Source organism: Falco cherrug, chromosome 6 (genome assembly GCF_023634085.1).
Source record: "Falco cherrug isolate bFalChe1 chromosome 6, bFalChe1.pri, whole genome shotgun sequence".
Taxonomy (NCBI): domain Eukaryota; kingdom Metazoa; phylum Chordata; class Aves; order Falconiformes; family Falconidae; genus Falco; species Falco cherrug.
The window spans coordinates 65,147,084-65,172,730 of NC_073702.1; the positions used below are offsets into that span (position 1 = coordinate 65,147,084).

The 25,647-nt window shown below is 38.4% G+C and overlaps 1 protein-coding gene across 2 annotated transcripts in view; it reads left to right on the forward strand.

Moving 5' to 3' along the window:
• CDK19 (cyclin dependent kinase 19) overlaps positions 1-25,647 on the forward strand; it is a 133,102-nt gene that overhangs the window by 74,599 nt on the left and 32,856 nt on the right. For both annotated transcript variants that reach the window (XM_055713497.1, XM_055713496.1), the window contains 2 exons: positions 18,996-19,053; positions 20,468-20,599. In XM_055713497.1, coding sequence (XP_055569472.1) covers positions 18,996-19,053; positions 20,468-20,599 — 190 coding nt within the window. The remainder of the gene's footprint in view (positions 1-18,995; positions 19,054-20,467; positions 20,600-25,647) is intronic.

Here is a 25,647-nt window from a genome sequence, read left to right on the forward strand (position 1 = left end):
GATGCTTTGGTTCCTAGGGGTATAATAAACTTTGAATTTAAGTTTTGGGTGGTTTTGTATTAGTTTATTTCTGTTACTCACTTCTGAGTTGTTTATTTGTTTTTTCTGAAGAGTTTTGCCTAAAAAAAATAATCAAAATAGTAATAAAAAAGAAATAAGGTAGTGCTAAGAGTTTACACTTGCTTAAATATTGAGCCCAAATCCAAAAACTTAGCATGGTAATGTTCTATGTAGCTGGTGTTCTCAAATATAACTCAAGTCTAAGAAAATAATTCGGAGGAGAATGTTTTGCATTCCTGAAGTTCCCATTGGAAATGGGGAATTTCAGCTACTTGAGTCATTTTGTCGTATGCTGTAATTGTTGCCAAAGAGTGGGTTTTTCACAAATATCTTCTGGTCCAAATTTTTCTTTAATCAATGAAACACACTTGTACATTTTTATTTTGATTTGCCTTTCATATAGTTACTTTTGATGTACAGATGTGGATGATGAGTGTTAGAATTACAAAGTAAGTGCAAACTCCAGTAGGTTACATTTTAATGAGCTGATACTGACTTCTAATACCATGAAAATTGTTTTTGTGGCTCTTAAACTTTATGATTAGCTGTTTTCCAGCTCAGCTGAAACTAAGTCTCTTAAAAGGGATGTTAAAGTTGTTTCTATTTCTTGAAATTCAGGATGTGAATTCCAGTTGCAACCCTAAAACTGATTGCTTATCAAGTAAATATTAATTTGAATTCTTGATAGTTAAAACCAAGAACTGTAGACCTATTTAGGTTTTGGGTAACGTGTGTGCTTGAAATTCTGGATGTCTGGATAGTATAATAATCTTGCAGTAGCCTCTACCTAATTTTACTGTCAGCAAATACGTATGCTATGGCTGGCTGACTGCTGTTGTTTGCTAGGATGCAGGATTTACTTAGAAACCTATTTCTCTGTGAGTGTCTCTGTGCTCTGGTGGGGAGCTGCTGTTCTTCTTTGGTGCCAGCTTCTGTAGTAGGTTGGGAAGGGCTTGCAGTAGCAGTGAACCTTTCAGAGGACCTAAAAGCCATCTTTTTCTATGCAACATAAAAACACCAGAGTGTATATTGCAAGTGGTGTGTTTAAGTTTGAAAAAATGTTAATTAAGTGGTTTTCTAGTTATCTTATTTTCAAGCTATTTCTCCTCCTACAGTGTGGAAATTTTGATGCTTATTTTATCCCTGTCTATAGGGTTATATATACCTTATAACCTGTAGTTTACTGAAATGCTGTTCCCCACGGTTCTGCTCACTTAGGACTTCTCTTTTTGCTTCATCGGAAAAATAAACTAGATGCTTATCTCTCACTTTCTGTGGGGTTGTGTACATGGGAACACTCAGGAAAGTCTGTACGAACTGTTGAAATAGATTAGCTAAATTGTGTTAAACTTCGTGGTTATTCTGGGTGATCTGAAAACAGTTGTCCTCAATTCAGCTGTGCCAGTGCGATGAGGTGGTGCTGTCTCAGATCGCCCCGCCCTCTGCCACACTGGAGGTGATGCTGGGTACCATGCAGCCAGTGATGCGGGTGTGCTTCTCCGCTGTGGCTGTCCCAGCTTGCAGTCCCAGTGCTAAGTTTTGTCCTCAACAAAGGTATATTTATTCCTGCCGAGATGCTGAAGTGGGCTGGAGGGCCATGGCAGAGGAGCTCGTTCTCTGGAACAGTCTGCTGTCTGGGTGATTATCTCCAGTGGAGAGGCAGCGTGGACTGCTAGAGGCAGTAACGTTTGAAACTGTACAGCTGTTTTTCTTGGTACACACAACTTGGAACCCTTCTTCAGTATTTAGGTAGTTTTAATTTAATTTAGTTGAAAAACTTAAACTGAAGTGGAGGGTATGGCTTCATGAACAAGTTACAGCAAGGCAGTCTAGGGTGTGGATTTACTGTGCATTAGTTGCTCTGTAGTAACTGCTCACCTGCATGTTTTTATCCTGCAGAAAATACATAGTCCTTTGATATCTCACTCCTTAATGAGAATGAGATAAAATTGCCTAATGTACCATCATTAAAACTGGACAGCTGCTATGTTAATATGCAAGTGCCTTACATTGTTCCTGAGGATGATTTCATTAAGATGCTGGTAACTACAATGTTGATATAATAATGACTGTATGGTTTGTGGGTTTTTTCCCAACTGGTACCCATAAGTTGAGCTTGTAGAACAGTTCAACTTTTTGGGTACAGTCCTCCTACAGTTCATGTCTAGTTTAGCCTTTAGTATGCAAGAACCACTTCAGTCTTGCAAAAACTTGTGTTGAGAATTGGGGTGGGGTGGGTGGAGTGTAAAGTATCCCTTTTCATCTTGGTAATATCAGATTTCAAGTTGTTAAATGAGTTGATGGCTTTTGGATTTTTAATAGCAGGGACATTACAGCCATTAAATCTATATTAAAGCTATTATTGCCTCTAATAAAGCTCCCCTAGACTTTCATCCTGGTTCTAAGTTTGTAATGTGACTATTTTCAAAAAGAATGTTCCAAGAGAATTTCAACTGATGAGCATGGCATATACAAAACATGGGACAGAGTAACCGGGAGTAGGAATGCTCTTATAGTATGTTCTGAAGGCTAGGGGTTTTCTCAAAGGCATTTCGTTGCACAGTAGGCTTTTCAAAAGTCATAATCTGGCTTTGAGGAACAGGAGTTGAGCTCCTAGTTTATGTATGGGGTTTGAAAATAGAAAAAAAAAATTCCCACAGGGAGTGTATTTGCATTTTAAGCACTTGATGTTTTGTGAGACTGTCCAAGGACTTCCTGGTAACAGCAACAGTGAGGTAAATCATAAACTTTGAGCACTAAAAACATAGATATTTTTCCTAGTAAATTGGGGCACATTTGCTGCCGCAAGGACAGTCATGTCTGTCTTTGAAAGTGTAATATGTGTTTGGAGTAGTTTAAAAAAATAAAAGAAAATTAGGACAGCTTGACCTGCCACACTTTAACATGCTCATGTTTTTGGCATAAATCACAGAATGTTTCTCAGGATTTGGCGGTGTCTCACAGCAGTCACTGCATGTCTATGCAGGTTGTTTTTCATTTTTTAAAAAGGGCATAATTGTTGAATGGAAAAATATTATAATTAGTTCTGAACTATTTCAGATTTTGTTTTCGGCACGTAGAGCCTTCTTCACAACTCTTCTTCTCTGTTTTCTTTGTTGACGCAAATCTTTCATTTGCTTCCAACTTCCTGCTCCTCTACCCACATTCCTGTATCTGTTGATCTGCCTTTTGCCACCTCTTTAACATTACTCATATAACCTTGACTCAGCTTTGACTTTCCTGAAATACTCCTCTTTCTTCATCTTCACAACCTTAATTATTGCACCTACTTTTGGCCTTCACAACTTTGAGCTCTGCAGTGGTTGGTACAGGTAGAACACTGTTTCATACCTTGACCAACATGGGGGAAATGCTCACGCAGTCCAGGTGGGGTGACCCTCCTTTATTTTAGGTTCTTGTTAAAAGTACCATACTCATTTGAAAACTTCATAGACTCATTAAAACCCAAGGGTCTCTAGACTGAAGTTGGTAATGGTCCCTACTGTGGTGGCTCTGCCTCCGAAAAAAATGTTGAGACCAGCTTTCTTAAGGCTTTTACCTCCCAAAACAACTTTTCTGTGTTTCCCCACTCAAAATTATATGTACCCCCAAACCTTCTTTCCCTATGCCTTCTAGCTTTTAACCTGCATTAGTAACTTCAAGAATGAGTAGTGCTATCATGGGCATGTATGTTTAAGCTGCTACAGCCTATAGTTCTGAGGTTGCTTTTTTTAGTTTTTATCTAATTCTTGTAAAGCATTTGGAGATTACAGGGAAAATCCTTCGCAAAATAAAAAAGGGGGTTTATCCATTTGAGGTTTGGCAGGCCTTTTTTTTTTTTTTAATGGCATATAACTTTTTGTCTTCACACTTTAAAAACAAGAAAACAACCAACAAAAAAATAAACTTTCCAGAAATGTTTGGGCTGTTTATGTTACTGGAAGTGTATGTATTACTGACTATGGGTTTTTTGAGGTTTCAAGTTGATCCTGTATCACAATTAATTAACTTACTGTTATTTTGGACAGCAAGTTTGTAAATTGTGTCTGAAAATCTTCAACCACAGACTTCAGTCCAGAGTCGGTCTCTCAATCAAACTGGCGATTGATTGAAAAACCTTTTTATACTTGGTACTGAAAACTGGCTGCAGATGTTCCAAATCAATAACTAATTAGTTCTTCCACATGGTATTAGATACAGTACAGCAATTTCAATTCAGTGTGTAAGCAGGGCCTTGATGCTTACTACAGAACTATTATTAAAGTGTTGCAAATAACTCCAGAGACACAAACAAGTTAATAAATAAATAAATAATTGATAACATGTTAGGTTAAATTTTTCTAAGATGACTTAACGATTTTTTGGTTTTGTGCTGCATATTTCATTTGGAAAAAGCCTAACCTTCAAAAGTGGTTAAAGAACAGACTCCCACACCTTGTCTTATGTTGGCTACTTAAAACATTTAAGCACCACCTGTCTGTATCCTGCTGAGAACTGCTTTTTGGTTTGCATTCATGAAGACAAGTAATACTAATACCTAATGTATTTATTCATGAAGACATCTGTTAACATAATTGTCTTTTGATGCATTTTTATTAGGTAGTAAAATAAAACTGAAGATACTAGCAATATACTACAGAAATGAACTTTTAGAATCTGAAATACCATGTTGTAGCAGTACATTACATGGAATATTGTAAAGTAAACATATTTATAATGTACTTATTTTCCTTCCACAATTCTTGTGTATATTACTCTGGCCTGGTTGCCTTCATTGCTTGTTCCAACATTTTTTTTCTTTTGTTTACATTCACAAATCAAGACAGTTTTAGGACAGAAGGTTCACATTTTACTAGCTACTGTGCAGCTTTTAATAAACTGTAGTAATTTCTATGAACACTTCAACTCACTATATCAAATATGCTCAATACAAACACTCTTCTTTACCTTGCCTGAATTATTTTAAATTGGGCGGCTGGAAAGCTATTATAGATATTAGGGAAGCCTTAATGGAATAATCATGAGTGTGACAACATGTTGTTGCCTTAATCTTATGTTGACTTGTAAACACAGTAAGAAAAAAAGGCAGACTGATAAACTCATCGTTAATCTAGAGAGATTTCCTTGAGGAACCTCTTCATCTGAGACTTGTAGTTCAGCATATAAGAATGTTTTCTGGGTGGAGACAACTTTATTGTGGGTGTAAGTGGCAATATGAACTCAAAACCCTTTAGGTACTCAACCTGCCTGTGGGCATGCTTTTACCAGTGGTATCCTGTGGTAAATAAGAGATATCCTTATCCTTTCATGAAAAGGAGCAAGTTGCTTAGCGCTTACTGTAAGATGCCACATGATAAGAGTGTGCCCGTGGCAGTTACCTGCATGTCAGCAGGGTGCTGACAACTCACACTTTCATTTAGCCTGATTAATTTGTTTATCTAGCTGCACAAACTTCTAAGGCTATTCCAAATGTGTTCTTCTGCGTGTGAAAATGCCTGTAGAAAATACTGACTGTAACCATGACTGTGTAACAGATGTATATATAAACGATTTTTAAAGTGGGATCTCATACCTCGTTTATGCTGTTGAGAAGTACTAAGCCTGCTGCATTTGGTTATTCAAGCAAATGTCTGAGGGGTCCAGGCATTTTCCACTAGCACCAAAGTGCCATGTGAACTCTTTGTGGGCAGGATTTTTAGTTTCAAGGATAGGATGCCTGAACTCCTGTGAAATATTTACCCTATTCATAGATGGAAAAGAGGGGAGCAGTGTCACAGCTCTAAAGGAATGGCGTTGTGGAGTTAGAAATCTTCCTTAGTGGTGTCCAGCACACTTTCCCTTGGTATCTGCAGAAGCTTTATTTTGAAATTTTGGAGGTATTGGTTTGAAATGAATGACTGCAGAGTTTCTGCAGAAAGACAGACTCTTCTGTGTAAGGAAGTGATATTTTCTGAGTGAGAACCTGGAAATGTAGAAGCAGTTATGGGTAGGGAAAATATACTTCTTGTGTACAGGGTGGCACGGTACGTAACAGCACTTAAAACCTTTGCTTCCAGCTTGTCTCAGACTGTAACTGTTGATACTAAAACACAAATTACAAATACCGTTCTACAAACTGAAACTGTTTCATGTTAAAAAAAAAAAAAAGAAAAAATCAGTATTTATCGGTCTGTATAAATACTATGGTGTCTGAGAGGAAAATATTTTTCTTTTCCAAGACAAGAAAACTATTTTGGACTATACTTACAGCAGCTAAGTAACTAGGATAAATGCTTGAGACTCTTAAAAGATAATTTGTGGTCTCCATTAACTTTTTAATTGGCATATTAAATCTTAACTTTAAATAGTTTCTCTTTTCTGGAACCAAATTCAGGCTTTCAATCTCTGTGTTCTGAGCCAATTTTCCCCCTGTTGCTCATATACCTTTCCTAGCCTCCGCCAGCTATGCCTGTGGCTGCAGATGCTTTCCTTGGTCTCTGTCCCTTGCTCCTACCAGCTCAGTTGTTTTACAGGTCGGTCTTTGCTTGAAAGAACCTCTCTGATTACCGTTCTGCAAGTTCTTTCCCTCCCTGACACCAAACCCAGGCAGCAGTTGCTGTTTCTTCCCGAAGCACCACGTGCTGCTCCCTGTTCGCTCCTGTGCCCTGTTGCTGTACTTGGCCTCCTCATGCTTGGGCTTTCCAAAGCTGGAGCTGTTTGTTCAACATTTTACCCGTTGTGCTCTTTGTGTTCATGAAGGGTTGCATAAATAATGAAATGCTTGAATTCGGTTGTTGTATAGGCAGTGTTCACTCATGTTTGGAATAGCAGTATTCTGCAACTTTCAGTTGTTTATGGTTGTTAACAAAATTACAGTCGGGATTGAAATGGTTTATGCTTGTTCCTGTCTGCCTGTTAAAAAATTCATTTAGATTGGTGGAAAACCTGCTTAAGCACATATGACCTGTAATATATCTGAAGAATTGTCTTAATGAGAAGGTTTCAAAATGTTTTGAGATGCTGGTAATTCTGAATTAGTGTTGATTTAAGCATTAGGTCTTCAATTCTTCTGTCGCATCCAGACTGTGTAGACCTTTATTGTTAGACTGGGCTTATACTGCAGTAAGGATTGGAGATGATACTGCAGAAGGAATACCATAAAAATTTGAATGCCAGCTGAACATTAGGCTCTTTTCCATAGCATTTACTGATAAAATGAGCGGAAAGGGAATGCAGTATTCTAGATTTTACAGAGGGTGCATACATTAAAAATACTTTATATTGAGAAACATTGTTAAGTCATCATTAACGTAAACATTTGCAGATGTGCTACTTAGTAGCTTTTAATCTCATTTGGATGTGTGAGTATCTAAAACTGGCAGGTAATGAATAAATCTCTTTCAGGTGACAGAAAACAGGTAGAAAGATTATGAGTATCTGTAAACATATCCTTTGTTACCTCTGCCTAACTTTTTTTTTCTACATGAAAATAGCCTAAAAAGACTTAGGCTCATCATATTGTGTTAGTCTTTTACTATCTGCAATATTGAAGTTTGGTACTGAATGCTGGGATGGCAGAGTATCCGTAAATGTTTTGTTGTGTCTCCTGTTAGGTTCACTGCCTCATCAAGTCTCATTAGTGCCTTTTAATCCAAAGGAACCATTGCAGCCTGGGCCACCGCAGAGCACCTTGAGCAGAGGAGTGGGCTGTTGGTGCAGGGGCAGAGCACGCCAGCCCCCCGGCAGCCCTGTGCTAGTGGCACGGCTGTGGAGCCGCGGGCTGCGCGGTGCAGAGCTGCTCTTAAGCTGGTGTGGCGATTCTGCTCTCCTATAAACTCTGCTTAATGTTGTGAAACAATTACTCTTCTGAAGAACAGTGGAAATAAAATCAAGCGTGTGTAACCATAGTTGTAGCATGCCTTAGGCAGACTGCATTTACTGGTTACTTTAAAAACTCCGTAGCTGCTTGTTCAGATGGAGACAATTTCAGACAACCTCCATGGGGAAGCTAGGAGAATCAATTTTCTGCAACTTTGTTACCAGACTGGGTCTGAAATACAGCTCTTGCTAAAGAATCTGGCCATTGGTGCTCAGCTGCTTAAAAATGAGAGCCCAAATGAGCCTGAGGATCCCCTAAATGTCAGGAAACTGAGAAATGAGGGAATAGCTTCAGTGTGAACTGACTGAGAGATGGGGAGAGATTTAATTTTGGGCCTGGGATGAACAGAGTGATGGTGATAAACTAGGGAAAGAGCATCTATTAGGGTGTATTTTAAGGGGTATGTTTTGCTCAACTTTGCAATGAACCTGTCAGCTGAGCGGTGGTACTTTGTCCATCTGCTTGCTTTGCAGTCCATAGTTGTGTTGTTGCACTGCAAGCCACGAGAGGTTGTGCTGCCTCAACTGACACATTAGTAGGTTGTCTAGAACATCGTCATTGGATGGTGAGTCTGAGACCTTACGGTCCAGCAGACTGTTAAATCCCAATTAGTATTGCTGTAGGCATCAAGGCTTGTATTAGAGGGATAAAATTTCTTCCTGGAGCCTGAAAACTGATCTGCTGGACAAACCATGATGAGAAAGGGACATATAACTTAGCCCTGCAAATAGTGGAAACTGAGAGCTTGCTTCAAGAAGGTACTCTGAAAAAGGCTATAGAAAGACTGGCATTATGTTGTAAATCACTGATCTAAGCTATTTCCACACAATGGAGAAGTTGGTGCTCTAATATAACAGGCATTTAAATTGATCATGTGGGCAAGGGTGAGAATTTTTAGTCTTTAGACTTAGCGTGAAAGAAACAAGGGAGAAGAGATGGAATTTCACCTTTTTTTCCTTGAGCATAGAAAAACAGCCTGTATGAAAAGTGGATAAAAAAAAAAGTAGCTTGATGCTACAAAATAATGTATGTGATAGTCTAACCAGTTCTTGTCAGTTTATACGAATTATTAGACATAAACCTTTGGATGTTGAAATTCTATAAAATTTAATGTATGCATTGCTTTTCTAAATCCTGCCAAAATTTTACACCCTAAAATAATAACAAAAGAAATGTATTCCGTAGTTCTAGGTCCCTTCAGCTGTATTCCTGTGTCCATGTGCAGACAAAACAGACTCCCAAGACCCACTCAGCGTGGAATTAACCTCTCTAAGTAACCATGCTACTTCTTTCTTATTCTTTTCTTCCTTTGAAATTTCCATTAAAGGACATTTAATAGTTCAAGCTAATTCACTCAATCTAAGCTATCCAACAGAAGCTGGTTTGTAATGAAAATGGGTTACGTTTATACCTATGTGTTTGGTACTGTATTATTTATTGCAGTCAGAAAAGCTTTGTTAATTCTTTGACTCCACCACACTCTCGGGGGAAGGGAAGTATTGGAGTTTTACTGCCAGATACTTTGTGAAAGGCAGTTAACAAAATGTTTTATGACAGTGTCAGGAGTCTCACTTTCAGTCATTTGTCTTTTGATTGGGTAGAGGCTTCATCCTTCTGTCTTAATAACCCTACTAAACTGAGGGGAGCAGTCAGAATATTGGATAAAAAAAATACCAGGATTTGGCAATGGTGGAATTTAGTGCTGCAGCTGAAATTACAGATACAGCAATTATGGTATCTGATCTTCATGCTGCTGTGACAGAAACAAAGTAATGCAAGCAAGCACAGAGTTCCAGTAGCAGGAACAGATGAGAAACACATATAATCTCATTTCCTCCTCCTCTCAAATTCTCGTCGTAAACTTAGTACAGTTGTAGGCTTTCTGATGTTAGCGTTCTGTCAGACTTACCGTTTTTCAGCTTTTGCCTTTAAAAAGGTGAGGAAAGTAGCAGTGTTTGTAATGTTTCACATGTGCAAATATCTTCTCTATTCATTTGCCTTTGGGTACTTACTCTGAATAAAGATCATGTGTGAAGAATATCTAATAAGGACTTCATGGCAGAGATGTGTAGTCTTGGCTTGACTGCAGTATCTTGGGGCATTCAGGATGTCTCTTGAAGCCCCAACAGAGAAAAAGGTTGACTGTGCTTTTAATGGAATGAAAATTATTCCTCTGTTTTTCCTCTTTGTAATATATTAAAAGGCAGAACATTCTTCCAAATTATTTCTGAGGTGAGTCTTTCTTCTGTTCCCATGCATGATGGACCTGCACATCTGTACTGCCCAGAAATGGGGTAGTGGAGGCTGAGCAGTCTGTCTTGTCCCATGCTATGCTTGATGATCCCAAAGAGCCCAGACAAGGTCTAAAGACAAGGCCCTAGATGATTGCTGAGTAGCTTCATGGGAATTTTGCTGGACTGTGTACTGTGATGTGTTGAAAATCCCAGGGACAATGTGAATTCAGTGTATTATTTAAACATTTCCTTTATGATATTTTGTTTTTCATTCATAATTTATGATCATATTTTTCTCTTTGTTTCCATCTTCCCCCTTCTTTGTCCTTCTCAAGGTTGCATGTAACATTTTGAGTTCAAGTATGCTATTCCAGCACTAGCAACAGCAGAATGCTTTGGATAATGTTGCATAGCAACATAAAATTTAATTTGTGTCAAATGTTTTGGCGTGATGTGATTTTTTTTTTTTTTTTTTTCATTCTTTTCTTTTTCACTTGAACTGCATTGTCACTGATGGGGGTGAAACCACTGGTACACTAGTACATTGTGAAGATTGTAACAAAAGCAACGCCCAACATCCAGAGTTGCCTGAGTTTTTATTTTTGTTGTGCAGTAATTTAATGCTCTATCAGCTGTAAGGAACCTGAAAGAAATGGCTTGTGAAAGGAAGATTGTTTCATTTCTGAAGTTTCATGTAGCCCAGAATTATACTCTCCTCTTGTGATTACTGTTATGTCATATTCCCCTTGTTTGCAGTCCATTTTCCAGTGATATAACTGCAACGGTATTATCCATTGATTAACTAGGGAATAGAGTTTGGTGAGTAGTCTTTTCCTGTTTCAACAACAATCAAACACCACTAATTTATAAATTAAATATATTTTTTAGCAATTGCCTAAGAAACCATTGTTTCAAATTGTTTTTGCAGCAGAGCATTCTTATAAGAAATACGGGGGGTTTGGCCATTTCTGGGGAGTGCCTGGATAGGACTGAGGGGAGTGAATTTAAAGAACTAATGTCAGTTGAGGTGTGTGTTTAATTACCTCTCAAGAGAACATCTAACCTATGAAAAATGAAGTGAAACAGAGAAATGAATACCCTACCTGGCCACTGATTTAATTATCGTTAAGGGTGGCTCTATATGAGAGTAACTGAAGGTGTAGCAGCTTGAATAGCATGTACTGGATAGTTTGTCTGTATGTGATTGCATGTGATTTGGTTAAAATGAAGAGGGGCAGGGGAAGGTCATCTTTTCCTCATGGTAAAATAAATTTGTAGTGTGTGTTGTAGAGTCTGGACTTCCAGGCTGACACTGTCATCTCAAATACATGTTTCCAATATTAAACATACAGCGATGTTACTGGTCAGCCTGAGGTACAAGGGGGGTATAACAGGGCGATGGAGATAGCTTTGAGTGTGTTGGCTTTACTGCCACGGCACTCAGCAGCGTGCAGTGTTTTAGAGTGGACTCTTAACTACCTAATGGGGGCTGTAGAGGAGATGAAGCAGTCTTAAGAGTTATTCAGAGGAAGGAGGGTTTACAGACATGTTTCACCAAGAGACATTTTGATTAGGTGATGGGAAGCAATTTTTTTGTTAGACAGCACCCACCAGAAGGGCTCAGAAACCTCTCCATCCTTGGAAAAATGCAGCTCCCTTGGTTATGGCGGTCAGCAACCTGATGCAGCTTCAAAGTTGGCTTTAACTTTGGAGTTGGCTCTGTTTTGAGCAGGGTTGGCATCAGGTGACCTCCAGAGGTCCAGTCCAGCCCAAAGCATTGTATGATTTTGATTGATCCTCCAGATAAGTATCCAGATTTATGGGCTGGTGTACATCAATCTGTAATAAAGCCTATGTAGTCACATCTTTGCTGTTGTTGTAGGCTAGATAACCTTAAATTTATTTCAGGGACTTTTTTCTTTCCTTTTTTTCTTTAAATATGTGCAGATCTATGGTTGCATTATGGGCATTGTCTTAGTATTTCTGCTTTCATTTTCTTTCTGCGCAGGGAAAAGTTTTTTAAGAATATATAAACATTAAAATATTTCTTTGATGGCTAGCTTCAGTACGAAAACAGTACGTTTCCCCTCTCAACACATAACGGATACAGGCAAGGAATGTTTTTAACCAAAATCTTTATCTAAGGCATTCCAAAGAAATATTTCTGATACCTCCTGGACAGTTTGTTCCTATTTCTAGCTAGTAACATATTTTACCGTTGATCTCGGAGCTTGAGGTAAATTCTGCACTTCTAGTTGCTATTAGAACTTCTGATATCTGGAATTAATGGCTATTTTGACCCTATCAGTTCAGCAGCTATGAAATACAGAAGTCCCTGACGTAACTGGACATCATGGTTTGTGATTGGTTTCCATTTCTCAGAATTATGCAAAAGGGTTTTTTTCCTTTCCAATTGTGGCACATGCTTCCATGTCTTTATCAGTTCTGTATACATTTCATTTAAAAATTATTTTTATAAGAAGCAAGAGTGGAGCTAGAAATAATTGTTACCATATCTATATTACCACCATATTGATAAATAGGTTTATATCTATTCAGTTAGATTCCTGTGTGCTATGAATACATTTTCAATGTTTTTGTTTTCACAAATTTTCCTCCAATGCTAATCAAGTACATTTTTAAAACTTTTTAAAGATAAGTCTGGTGACAGCTGTGAAATTTTATGTGTACACACTTGCTTGTATTTTAATTTTTTATTGCATAGTAACTTTTGGACTTTTTTTTTTTTTTAATGGAGCTATAAAAGCCCTCTGTGCTACTCTTTGCTTCCTGTGTTGTCATATATTTACTTAATGTGTTTGCCTCTGATTTTTCCCCTTCTTAGATTTAAATGAGTTTTGAGTTCAGTTGAATGATCTACTCTTTCAAAGCATTTTGCATTCCTTGTGATTTTACTAGCTTTTTAGATTATGTGCTGTAGTGATCATTATATTTGGCCTCGCTCAATTTGATAATATCTGTAGAAACATCATTGATCTAAATGAAATGATGGAATACCTTGATGGGATTTGTTAATGATGTTGCTTTGCAATGTCAGTCATTTCAAGAGAGCAGAGAAACACTGGAAGAAAAATGTATGGATTACAAATCTAGGCAAAAAATATAATGAAATAGGGTGGGTTTTTTTGTAAAGTTAAGGGTAATAGCTGACAAAAACCAAGTCGAAAGTGATACTTTGTCATCAGAGCAGTGATTCTAATATGAGTTAGTAGCCTGTAAGGCTTGTAAAGGGAAGCAGATGATATTTTACTCTATATGGTGTACTTTTGTCTAGTGCTTCAGTATCAGAAAAATGTTGACCAAACAATTTTCTAAAAAAGGAGAGGAAAGTGGCGATAACAATTTTTTCTATATGTATTTCAATATATGGAAGTAATTCAAATAGAAGTGATAATGGGTTTTAGGTTTGCAGTGCATAATAAAATTTTTTAAGAAATTTCTTTTTTAAAATGCTGCATTAATTAGATGAGTTGTTATCAAAAGCGCTAGTACTGGTGTGCCGGTGTGTTGACCTGAAGGCAATGTCTGGGTTTGAACAGCATTGGCTTAAGTCAGGGAAGTACCTACATTTCCTTGCAGATGAGAACAAAAGCTTTGTTTGCAATATTTCTGTGGGCAGTCTGCAGCTCCCTCTTAATCTTGAACTTAAAGGCTCAGTGGTCTTCTGAGTAGTGCCTGCAGTGTGGGATGCTGTCATCTCACTTAGGACCGTTGTCGTTTGTGGAGCAGCATGCTAAAAGCTAAGATGAAATACAACTGTGGTTGTTTTGGCTTTTGAAATGAAAGTGAATCTGTGTATCAACATTTTGCTGTTTACAATTATTTTTTTTTAAATAATTGAGACCTGAAAAGACCTCGTCACAAGCCAGTTTCTCCCCAAATTGTGGGGAGAGCTTTTATCTGGAAGACATGCAATCTCTTTTACAATAGAAGCCTATCATTTCAGATTATTCTTTGTCCAGTGACACATTCCAAAAGGGAAACACATATTTTGTGGATATAAACAATGAAGAATAGTGTATGGAAAGTGGTATGTCCCCATGGACCTTTTCTCACAGGACTGTAATGCTGCACCACATCTCTTAAGAGTTGTCACTGCTATACTTTACAACTGAAATATTGCTGTCTATTGTTAAGTTGTTGTTCCTGTTTTGACCCGTTATGCTTTCAGGACCACAGATGGTTTCTTTTCCTTTAACCTTTCTTCTAATCTATTTATTTATTTAGTATTTGTATAGGAAGCATATTGATTAAGATACATGGATGTCCATATGAGTCCCATTCGTGACCCTTCTATTATTTATGAAAACATACCTTTTAGCCCAACGTCTTTTCTCTCCCACCCAGATCTGTTAATTGCTTTATTCCCACTCTCCTGCTGATGTAGAAAAATAAATACTATGTATTTATGTATATTTATGGCTATTTATATATGGATACAAATATATGGGTATTTAATATATTAAAATTCATGCTTATTACTTGCAAAGAGCCAATTAATTTATCATCATCTGCATCCCTGTTTGCAGGTATTTCACATTTTTTTCTCCAGTTGTTTGTTGCTGTTGACCCTGCTCTTTCTGCAAGTGTTCTTTAGACAGTCAAACCTCAACTGCATTTCTCAGCAGGGATTTGTCAGTTCGTTTTTATAGCTGATTTTAAATGTGAGGCTCCTAACTCTTACTGTTTCTGTTGTTTCTATAGCAACTAGATAGGTGGAGACACAGCAGCATCGCTTTGCTTCCCAGCTGGTGTTTTGTGTTCTCAGCAAGGGGAGAGTTTGAGAAAAATGGAGGGGATATTAATTGGGATGTAACTGGTTCAGAAGTATAGTCCTTGTTAAGTTACCTCAGCTTTTACTAAAGAGTTATTTAATGATTTTAAGCAGGGCTTCTCAAACTTTCTTGAGTAAAATTCTGTTATCTGGGAAAGAGATGTGATTTACTCTAAGTATGTGTCAGGTTTTGGTTTCTTAGCTGCTTGGGCGTTCATGTTTTCTTCCGCCTAAACACAGTTTTCTTCGTCACGTGGATAGCAGTAGGATTTGTTTCGAGAACTAGACTGGTGCTTATAACTTACATGTAGCCTGAACATATGGAGGTATGGTGCTTTTTAATTTCTCCACTTCCCACTTTTTAATCTGATGTTTGCAGCTGTCCAGTGGCTGTATTATACTAGACTGTAGTGCCACAGCAGACTGTGAAGTGACCATCTCTGAGTAAAATGTTTTGATACTTAAATTGCTATATACCCACAGATTAGACTAACACATTCTTCCTTCTCTAAGAAGCGGAAGTTGTTTGCATTCCCTTCAGCAGTCCTCTCTCCTACCTCATGATGGAAACATTCATTACCTACTTTCCTGAGGATCTCTGATGCCCAGTTAATTCCTCTGAAATAACACAAAGCCTTTCCTCCATACCTGAGCCCCTGAATTCTGCTACTCTGCCTTGGTGCTGTTTGTTTAGCCGAGCACCCTTGTTCCGTGAGGGGTGGGTTGCTCTCAGCATGGCTTGTGTATCGTGAAGACTCTAGGGAGGCGAGGAGTTTTACTTTACGGTGTTTAAGCCATATTTATATAAAACTACTGCAAAGCACATGACCTATGTTTTAAGCCTCTCTGAGGCTGTTTATTTTCATTAAATAAAAATTCATGGGGACAGGAGCTGGATATAGTTTGTCTCATCTCAGAAAGATGTGTCCTCTCAGGTTAGTGTTACTCTTTGACTGGTTCAGCATACATACAGTTGAAAATGCTTTCCTAACCAGAACAGCTCTAATTAGCATAAGGAACTTGGAAAATTCTTACCTTTTTATTAGCTGATAGCCAAGTGGTTAATTTGCTCATGTGGGAAATAAGAAGTTCAGATGTGTTCTCCTTCTGACTTAAGGCACTGGTTTGAACCAAGACTTCTCACCTCAGGAAGCTGCCACGACACAAGCTGTTACTGAGACAGTGGTCTACAAATCAGTGGGGCTCCTGCAGACATCAGGGTGCCATCCATGAAATGCCTGTCATCTCCACATTGGTGGTGGTGCCTCAGGAGAAGCACTTGCTCTTTTGGAAATAAGACTACATTTTCAATTGTTTCCCACTTTATTTCTTCTCTGCTTTCCTTCTCCCTCCCTCCTGTGACTCCTACCTGAGAGAGAGAGAGAGAGATTTACAAGAGCTAATGAACATGAAATCTGGTAAGTTTATAAATTGGCATGCTTTGCTTCTCTGCTGGCTGCCTAAGCAGGGTTCTGATCCTCAGTGGATTACATATTGACACAGATTTAAATGTTAAATGGAACAACATCTCTTCAAAATGTTCTGGCTTAAAAATCCATAAATGGACAAGCCCCTTGCTTTCATAGAATCTTACCTAGTGTATCCCCTGTATGTACAGGGCCACTGAGTTGCATAGGGCTTTGGGGTGTCTTTCTGAGGCTGAGGGAGCTGGGACCATTCATCCTCAAGAAAGCTCTGGCAGGATCATACCAATGTGTATACATACCTCATAAGTGGGAGTAAAGAAAACTGAGCCAGGCTCCTCTCAGTGCTGTAGAAGCAGTGGGCATAAATTAAATGTACAAAGAAACCTTTTTTACTGTGAGAGCAGTCAAACACTGGAAGAGGTTTCGCAGAAAGGATGTGGAGTCTGCATCCCTGGAGATGCTGAAAACCCAATTGGACTCAGGCCTGAGCAACCTGCTGTAGCTGACCCTGCTTTGAGCAGGGGGGGTGGACTTGATCTCCAGAGGTCTTTTCTAACCTGAACTATTCTATGAATATTGTGGTTTATGTCAGCAGATAAAATAGTCCTTTTTCTATGAAGAAATTGTTGCTTGAAGAACCTTATATTATTACAGATAAAATATGACTCTTAGGAGATGTTTTGAGAATCTTCTTGTATCTGCTTAGATTTTAAATTTAATCTTAATACATCTACTGGTGTTACACAGTTTATTTCTTACAACATAATTCTTCTGTAGAAAAAAATAACCTAAAAATGTAGTTACTGCACTGATTTCTATCAGCTCTCTTCACTTGACAAATAAATGCATTTTATAGTACCTAAAATCCAATTCTGAATATAAAGGTCTGTTGAAGTATTTTGGTTCGTACTCAACTGTCAATCAAGGTTGCTAGGTAGGAGCTTGGGGAAGAATTCCAACCAGGAAACTGGAATATTTCTGTCTTGGTTGGGACAATTTTAGCTATGTGATATCTAGCAGAGGTAAAATGTAGTGTGAACTTGCATGCTTTCCTTGCTCCCTGGTTTCTGAATATGCAGAAAGAGATTGTTCTCCAGAATATTCAGTTCAGTCCAGAGTAATATGCAAATGTAAAAGCAGAGTTTGACCCGTTTCCTTGAGGTGTTGATTTAATTATCACTGAGTATTAGCTAAAAGCAAGCATCATCTTTATCTTTCCTAGATTTGCTGGTGAGTGTTTACTCAAGAACAATTAAAATAGCTATTGTGTTCTCCAAGAAGGGAGTGCATATTCCGTCTTGGAGGGCTCCAGAAATATGTTGGGAAATGAGAAGTCAGGGATGGTGTTGAGAATTATCCTGAGATTATAAAAAGAGGAGTAAAAGCGGCAATGGCATCTGGAAAGAGAGACTGTGGCTGGAGCCAAGGAAGAAGCAGTGTCTGGTACTGTGGGTGAGGTGGGAAAGGAGAACAGCTTCCTGGGGGGAAGAAGAAAGAATAGATGAAGTAGTGCTTTTGGGGGGGTTGGTTTGCTTTTTCAAAAAAGCTAAGAATTTGCATTTTCGAGCCACATTAGTAACCCTAGTTTGAGTGTCTCATTTCAGGTAAACAGTGGCAAGTGTTAGGAACTGAGAAATTGAGATACTGGTGTTGGCTTTCTGGACGGCTCTTTCAGATTCTTGAACAAAGCCTGCTTAAGCAGACCTCTTCAGGCATTATTAGGGATTTTAAATATAATTAATGTTTGGATGAACCTTCCAAAAATCCTGCTTTGAAACTTTGTTATGCATCTCTTAATTGAAATCACTTAATGTTTTCAGTCTTGTTTACTTTTTTACAACTGTTAACACAATAGGGAAAAAGTTTCCAAGGAGTGACTATTGATGTCTCAGGGAACCTAGATCCTAATTGCAAAACAATTGCTGTGATGTCACATGCAGATTTTTATATGGTGTTCACAAGCAGCTGGTTGTGAACAACTGCAGATTGCATAAAATGCCTATAAAGGTTTTGTTCTACTTGTAAAGCTGCTGTCTACGCTGTCAAAAGCTTGTGGATGTAGCAGTCTGAGTGAATTCTCATAGCATGAAATCAACTTACTTTTTGGAAAAAAATGGTTTTGCTAATGTGATTTTTATCATTCATACATTAAAACCAAGCACAGCTCTAAAAACATAGTTATGTATGATGAGAACAGAAGCAACTTTCATCCATGCATTTGAATACCAAGTTTTGGCATAATTTTCGGTAAGTTATACTAGTAAATGGTAGTTCTTGCCAGATTATTGATATGTAGCATAAACATTAGCCTGCTGTAAAATTTTCCTGTAGAAGAAAATCTCACCAATGAACATGATCATTCTGGTAAAAATGGAAACGCAAATTTAATTGAAGATTATGTTGCTTATTGTGAAATGTCAAAGTACTATTTTTCTAATTGTGAAATTGGTATTTAAGGATAAAAACTAAATGGCAGTGAAACGTAAAGGTATGGTAATTTTAGACTTCTAAGGGTATTTATAGAAATGTTTTCATTATAAAATAAAGGTACATAATTTTATTATTCTTGAAGATAATCATCAAAGGTTGTTCAGCTAAAGATTCTGCTTTTTGTTTTCCAGAAACCAGCAAACATTCTGGTAATGGGTGAAGGTCCTGAAAGAGGAAGAGTCAAAATAGGTAAACATCTTGAGAAAATTTCATTCCACAGCTAAGGAATTACTTAAAAAATTGTATCTTTGTTGTAAGATAGAAACAAATTTCATTATTCTTTTGAGTGTATGTATGCAGAACATCTAGTTCGATTTTAAATCTCATTCACTGAGCTTAAAAGTATAAGAAATTCCAGACGGTAGATATTTATAAAGCTTGCTGAGGATATTTAGTGAGATAAAAGCATCTGTAAGAACCTAGTAAGAACATAGAACAGTGCCCACAGTTCTTTTGACTTCCACTATCATGATTTAATGTAACATTGTTACTTATAAATTGTATTTGTTCTTAATTATTTTCATATAAATAACATCAATGCATATGTTTGTAGAAGTCAAAAGGTTTGCTGTGCAAAAGGGTATTATTCAGCATCAAGGTGAGAAATACATCTAACTGTGATAGTCTTTATCCAAAATCTGATTACCTGTGCAGATCGTAAGCCTTAGTCATGTGGATATAATTTTTTTTAATAAAGCATGTGGCAATCATCAAGAAAGAAGTAATACACTGGTACCTCTTTGCTATTCATCAACTTTTGTTCTACTTGCTAATGTTCAGCTAATTTTGATTCATTTGCTTGTATTGGTATGGGTAAGTGCAAGAAAATTATACTTGGCATTTCACAACTTTGGAAGCAGAAAGATTTAGGTGAATTTGTGTAAAAGATGACATTTCAGACTTGGTTTAAAATGTGTGGGTTTGGGTATACACCCAAATTTTGTGCTTTCCCATCTAGCATTTCTTAATGTTACTTACCAGGTTGTTTCTAGTGAGAATTTTTGAGTTCTGTAAAATGAATGCTTACATTTAAAATACACCTCTGTAACAGTGTGCACTCACTGGTTTCATTAATTCCTAGTTAAAAACTTCTTCCTGATTCTGGAGTTCATTCCTCCAAATCAAGTAGGAAGCATACCCTGAAAAATAGTGCAAAGCAATCTACACTGCAGTTGTTTTGGTTTTGCTCTTTGGGTAAATACATAGCAGTCACAAGGGCTCACAGTTTTGTAAACATACGCAAAAATAAGAGAGAAAATGTACATTAGAGACCTTAAACCATTGACTTCAGTTAACCAAGTTTCTGTTACAGTTCTATTTAAATAAACAGACATCCGTTATGTAAAGTTTTATAATACTATGATGAAAGCATGTAAAGTCAAACATCAAACTTCATAGTCTTATGAATGAAGTAAATAGAATTTAGCCTATAGATAAATTTGGCCCTATATTGTTACAAATAACTTGTTGCTTTCTTAGAAACCTTGATTTCTAAGTTTTAACATTTTTGAGCTTTTGTTGTAATTGCTTTTTGGCAATACTGTTAAATTCTGATTTGTATTAAGGTTCTAAATGTTCTTTTCTTCTTCCCCTCCTCCCCCAGCTGATATGGGTTTTGCAAGATTGTTCAACTCACCTTTGAAGCCATTGGCAGACTTGGATCCAGTTGTGGTGACGTTCTGGTATAGAGCTCCAGAGCTGTTGCTTGGAGCCAGACATTATACAAAGGCCATTGGTAAGTTCCTACATAAGAAACAGGTTTACCTTTAAGTTTTGTAAATGAGGGTAGCCTTGCAATAGATACGATGATCAACTGACCAGCTAGGGTTTTTTTCCCTGAAGTAGCAGTAGGTGGAGTGTGGTCCAATCCATGAAAGACTAATTCAGATTGAAGCTTTGAGGACAGTACTTTTATTTTTTTTTTGTATGAGTTAATGTTAGACATTTTAAATATGGGTTTGTTTTGTTCTTAAAACAAAAATATTCTTTGCATCAATTTATATGGTTTTTTGATACGGGCTCAGTAATCTTGTAATCTTGTAAACCTTCAAAAGGGAAAAAGCTATGGCTGTTAAAGTGGCATTCTTTGAGGGTGCTTCATGTCCAGATGCCTGTATCAAGCATGTGGCTTGATAAGGAGAAGGGCAGTCTCCTGCGCTGTGTGCAATCTGTAGATTGATCACTCCTGACAACTTATGAAGCTCCATGTTCAGGAAATGCTGGTGGCCAGGCTCTTGTCTTCCTTCCCCCTTAGTAAGTTCCATAAGCACAATTAGCCTTGGCTCCTAGCTGTTCACAGGGTAACAACACTGAGATGCACAGGAGAGATCCTGTCTGCCTGATTAGGTTATATATTGAAGAGAACTGCAAAGAAAATGGTGTCCCTCTGCTAACAGAGTTAAACCATTCTTATGTTTACAGAAGTAGCTTGCTTGGCAGTTGCAGGCATTTTCCTGTTACAGAAGTTTTTGGAGATGCTATGTAGGCCTTTAGAGAATTACAAAACACCGTGTTATACTAGCATGTCAGTTGGGTTCATGTTCTGTTGGGTGGACCAACACTTTGAATTGTCTCACACTCTAGCTCAGGGGTCCTCAAACATTTTAACCAGGGGGCTGGCGGGGATGCAGTGGCAGGCAGTCATCTGCGGCTGCTTGGTTTCCCCCCAAACCCCGGCGGGGAGGGGGTGTCTGTAAATACCAGGGGGCCAGATTGAGGACCCTGGGGGACCGTATCTGGCCCACGGGCTGTAGTTTGAGGACCTCTGCTCTAGCTTTTTGAAATAACTCCTGTTTATGAAACATATACAGCAAGAGGTTTGAAAAATTTATGAACTGTCAGCTGACTTCTTTGATGTAGACTTGCACTTCACAGTTCTGTATTGCTTTCCTCTCCCATTTGGAATCCTCCAGTGCAGGAAGACCAGAGTTGGGCAAAATGCTGCTTGGTTTTTTGATCTTGCCTTGAATGTGCAGGAACTGTTAACAAGGGCAAAAAGACTTCTGCATAGCTCTAGTGAGGATATATATGTTCAGTCTTTCCAGCAGGTAACTTGCATTTCTATCCTTGGACAAAGTTTGTCAACATCAAAAAGCCAAAAAGTTGGGGTTTATGTGCCAGTGTTCCTATTCATCTGCTGAAATGGAAAAACATAACTCTTCAGATGTCAGTGTCTACATTAGCAAGTAGTGTGACACAATAGAACTGTATCTGTAAAGCACAAAGGTACTGAGTAGCTAGCATCCACATTATCAGTGTTTTGGAGAAAGGGGAGTACTTTGGGCGTACTCTGACCTGGTCCAGTGGACTACTGCTCAGGAGTGGCTGGTGCACACCTTTTGGTTCAATTTCATCCCAAAATAATTTCTAAGCACACTTTTAATTGTTATAGGTGTGAACAATCATTCATTTCAAAAGCAAACTCCTGGTCCAAAGTAAAATACTAATTGATGATAGATTCAACTGGGTTGAAAGGGACCTTAGGAGGCCTCTTATCCATCTGCCTGTTCAAAGCATGGTCCACTCTGAATTCAGACGGGATATGCTGAGGGATGTGTCCGGCCAGGTCTTTGGAAACCTCTAAGAACAAAGATTCCATATCCTCTCTGGATGACCTGCTCCAGTGCTAAGTCATCCTCATAGTGAAGAATTTTTTCCTTATACCTAGTCAGAAATTCTTGTTTCAGTTTATACTTTTAATCTATCATTCTCCTGTCACATACCACTGTAAAGAGTCTGGCTCCATCATCTTTTGTCACCTCTCTGTAGTACTGGGAGTGCTGCTTATAGATTCCTCTTCAATCTGAACAAGCATATGTGCCTCAGACAGCTCTCCCAGAGCAGGTTCTCCAGCCTCTGGCCATCTTGGGGGCTCTTGAATGAACTTACTCCAGGTTGTCAAAGTCTGTCTTGTATTTAGGTCCCCAAAGTGGCCCAAATGTGGTCCAACAGGTGCTGAGTAAAGGGGAGTAATCACTTTTTTTTCAGTCTACGGGCTGTGCTGCTGTCGATAGAACCAATACATCCTGTTGATACTGTTAGTAGTCATCGCTACCAGGGTATGCTGGTGGCTTGCGTTTCCCCTGATGTCCACCAAACCCCCATCTGTTTCTGCAGAGACATTCTCCAGCTAGTCAGTACCCCACCTGAACTACTGCAGGAGGTTAGTTCATCATGGGTGCTGGACTTCATATTTGTCCTCACTGAATTTCATGGGTTTCCTGTGGCCTGTTCCTTCTGACTGTCTAGTTCCCTCTGAATGGCAGCTCTACAGTTTCCCCAGTTTTCCCTCATCCACAGCTTGGCAGGGGCATGTTCCATCTCCTTCTCCTTGGCATTGGTAAAGATACCGGAAAGGTCTCATAGGCCTCTGTGGTGCTTGACTTGTACTCAGCTTCCAGTTACCACCGTCCTCGGACCCTGATGATCCAGCCAGTTTTTCCTGAAACCTGAGGCCTGTATTCTGCCGCTTGCCTTCACTACTCCACCTCTTCATGGTTGTTACAGCCAAGGCTGCCATTGATTATCATATCCCCAGCCAGATCTTCCTTCTTCCTGAGTAGCAGATCTGAGATGACACATGTAGTATCTGCATGAAGAAATTTACCTCAGTGTCCTCCAGAAATCTTTGCAAGGTCCCTGAGGCAACCCCGTTTGTGTCCTGTTTGTGCTCTGGGGTGCTACAGAGCCTGTTCGCCTCCTGCCACAGCTCCTTTTGCTGGTGGCTCGCTGTTGGGGCACTGTCTCCCACTGTGAGCCAGTGTCACCCTGCAGATTGAGTCCTGGGTGGCAGTCCCTCCCTGTGGAGCTCTCTTCGTTGAGGCCTCTGATTTCTCAGGGTGTCCTCTCCGGTGGGTGCTGGGGATGGAGTTTTGTCGTGCCCCCTGCATCGCTGTGGCACAGTCCCACACTGTCTGAAGGAGACTCTTAGAGCCTGCTTTGCAGATCTGTCACCGTGTAAGCCGGGCTGCTGACTCCTGCAGTCTCTGCCTGCTGTAGCCTGTAGTGGGTGAAAAGAGTTACTGGAAGTGTTTCAAGAACATACCAAGAGGATCACCTTAAACGCCTGTAAATTAAATGCTTGGACTGCCCTGACTGTGTTGATTTTGTGAAACACTGATGTGAATGGACCAGCTGAGTGACCTGCATGTGTGGTACTGGGAGTTACCTTACGTGACAGTTACCTGTTTTTGATAGATAGCATATTGTTTGCAGATGTAGGTGAGTGATAATATACCGTTATCTCAGGATATCTTTTTGAAGAGTGAATTAGTATAATGCTGTTGTTTTTCTTAATTATGTCATAAATTACTTGGTTCTTGCCCTGAGGGATCTGTAGTCTATACTAAAACACAGACAAGGAGTCCCTGTGAAACTTCAGAGGATGATGCTACTTCAGAGAGATCTGGTTTTGCTTGCAGTTTATTATTTCTGAGGCTTTTATTTCTCCTATCAGACACTTACCAGTGAATCCCCAGGAGGGGCATGAATGGGTCATGTAGTAAGTACCTGGTGTGCAGGGTGAGTGCTGAGGGCACTCAAAACAGTTTAAGCAACAAAGTAAAAGATATGGAAATGAAAACAAAAAAAGTTGCAAGGTGAGATTTGTAGGCTGACTAAAGGATTAAAGCAGCATGTGACTGAAGGGAAGATAAAAGAATAAAGGTACATGGAGGTGATCTATGTGCAGCTTTAAGGCAAAGGGAAGAAGTGGGTAACAGAATGACAGCAGTGATGTTCATGCAATTTATGAGTCCAGACTTGTGTTTTGCTTCTAGTATTATGTGCACTTAAAAAAAGGCAATCTTAATGAGCAAAGCACGCTAGTGAGACTTTAACTTGAATGCTCATGTTTTTGGCAAAGGATGCAACTCTTAAAACTCTCTTGGATCTCTGTGCAAGAAATATAATTTTAACATCTCTTAATATCACATAATTCTCAGGAGCCCTAACATATCACTTTTATTAATAAAACTCTTAAATTATATAAGATTTTCATTTAACTGCTCTTCAGTTGGAAATAATAATTTAGAAAGGTGAATATAGCAATTGTATATATTGCAATATATGCATATAATTGCATATAGCAATTTATGAAAAAGGAAATGACAGGTTATTTGTTGTAACTGCTTATTTTCCATAGTTATTTTCTTATGCCTTTTATGTGATATATAATTTTGTGTAATTAGTAAATAGCAATAAAATCAAGCTAAAAGCATGTCATGCCAGCTTTAGTCTATTTGTTTCCAATTTTTTCATTGTGAGAGAGATTTTTGTTTGAATTTACTAGGAATGCATTGTCATCAGTTCTCCACTGCAACATGCTGAATATTGTCCAATAATTGCTACATAATTCAAATGTTTGCTTAGGTTTTTACTGGCTTAGTCTTGACTTTAAGTATTTTTTTCTGTATTCAGTATTTCATACTCTCTTCCTTATCTTATCTTCACATACAAGTTTAGTTATTAGCTATGTATTCATAATATTCTGGGCACTGTCTAGTATAGTGTCCAATTTGTTTTTGCTCTTGCAGTGAAGCCTTTAGGTATGCTTGCTTAAGTGGAAATAATTCTCATACATGATCAAAGAGTTAAATTAGGATTTTACTTTTGTATCATTCAGGATTTTTGTCTGTGTTTTCTGGACCTGGTTTTAGTTACAGTTGGTGGGATTAAGTTTGGGGAAAAATTGGACTAAATACAGTCTGTTTAGAAAGAACTATGTATTACACAAAGGAATATATAAGCATATTTTATTATTTTAGAGGTGGTTTTTCAGTGACA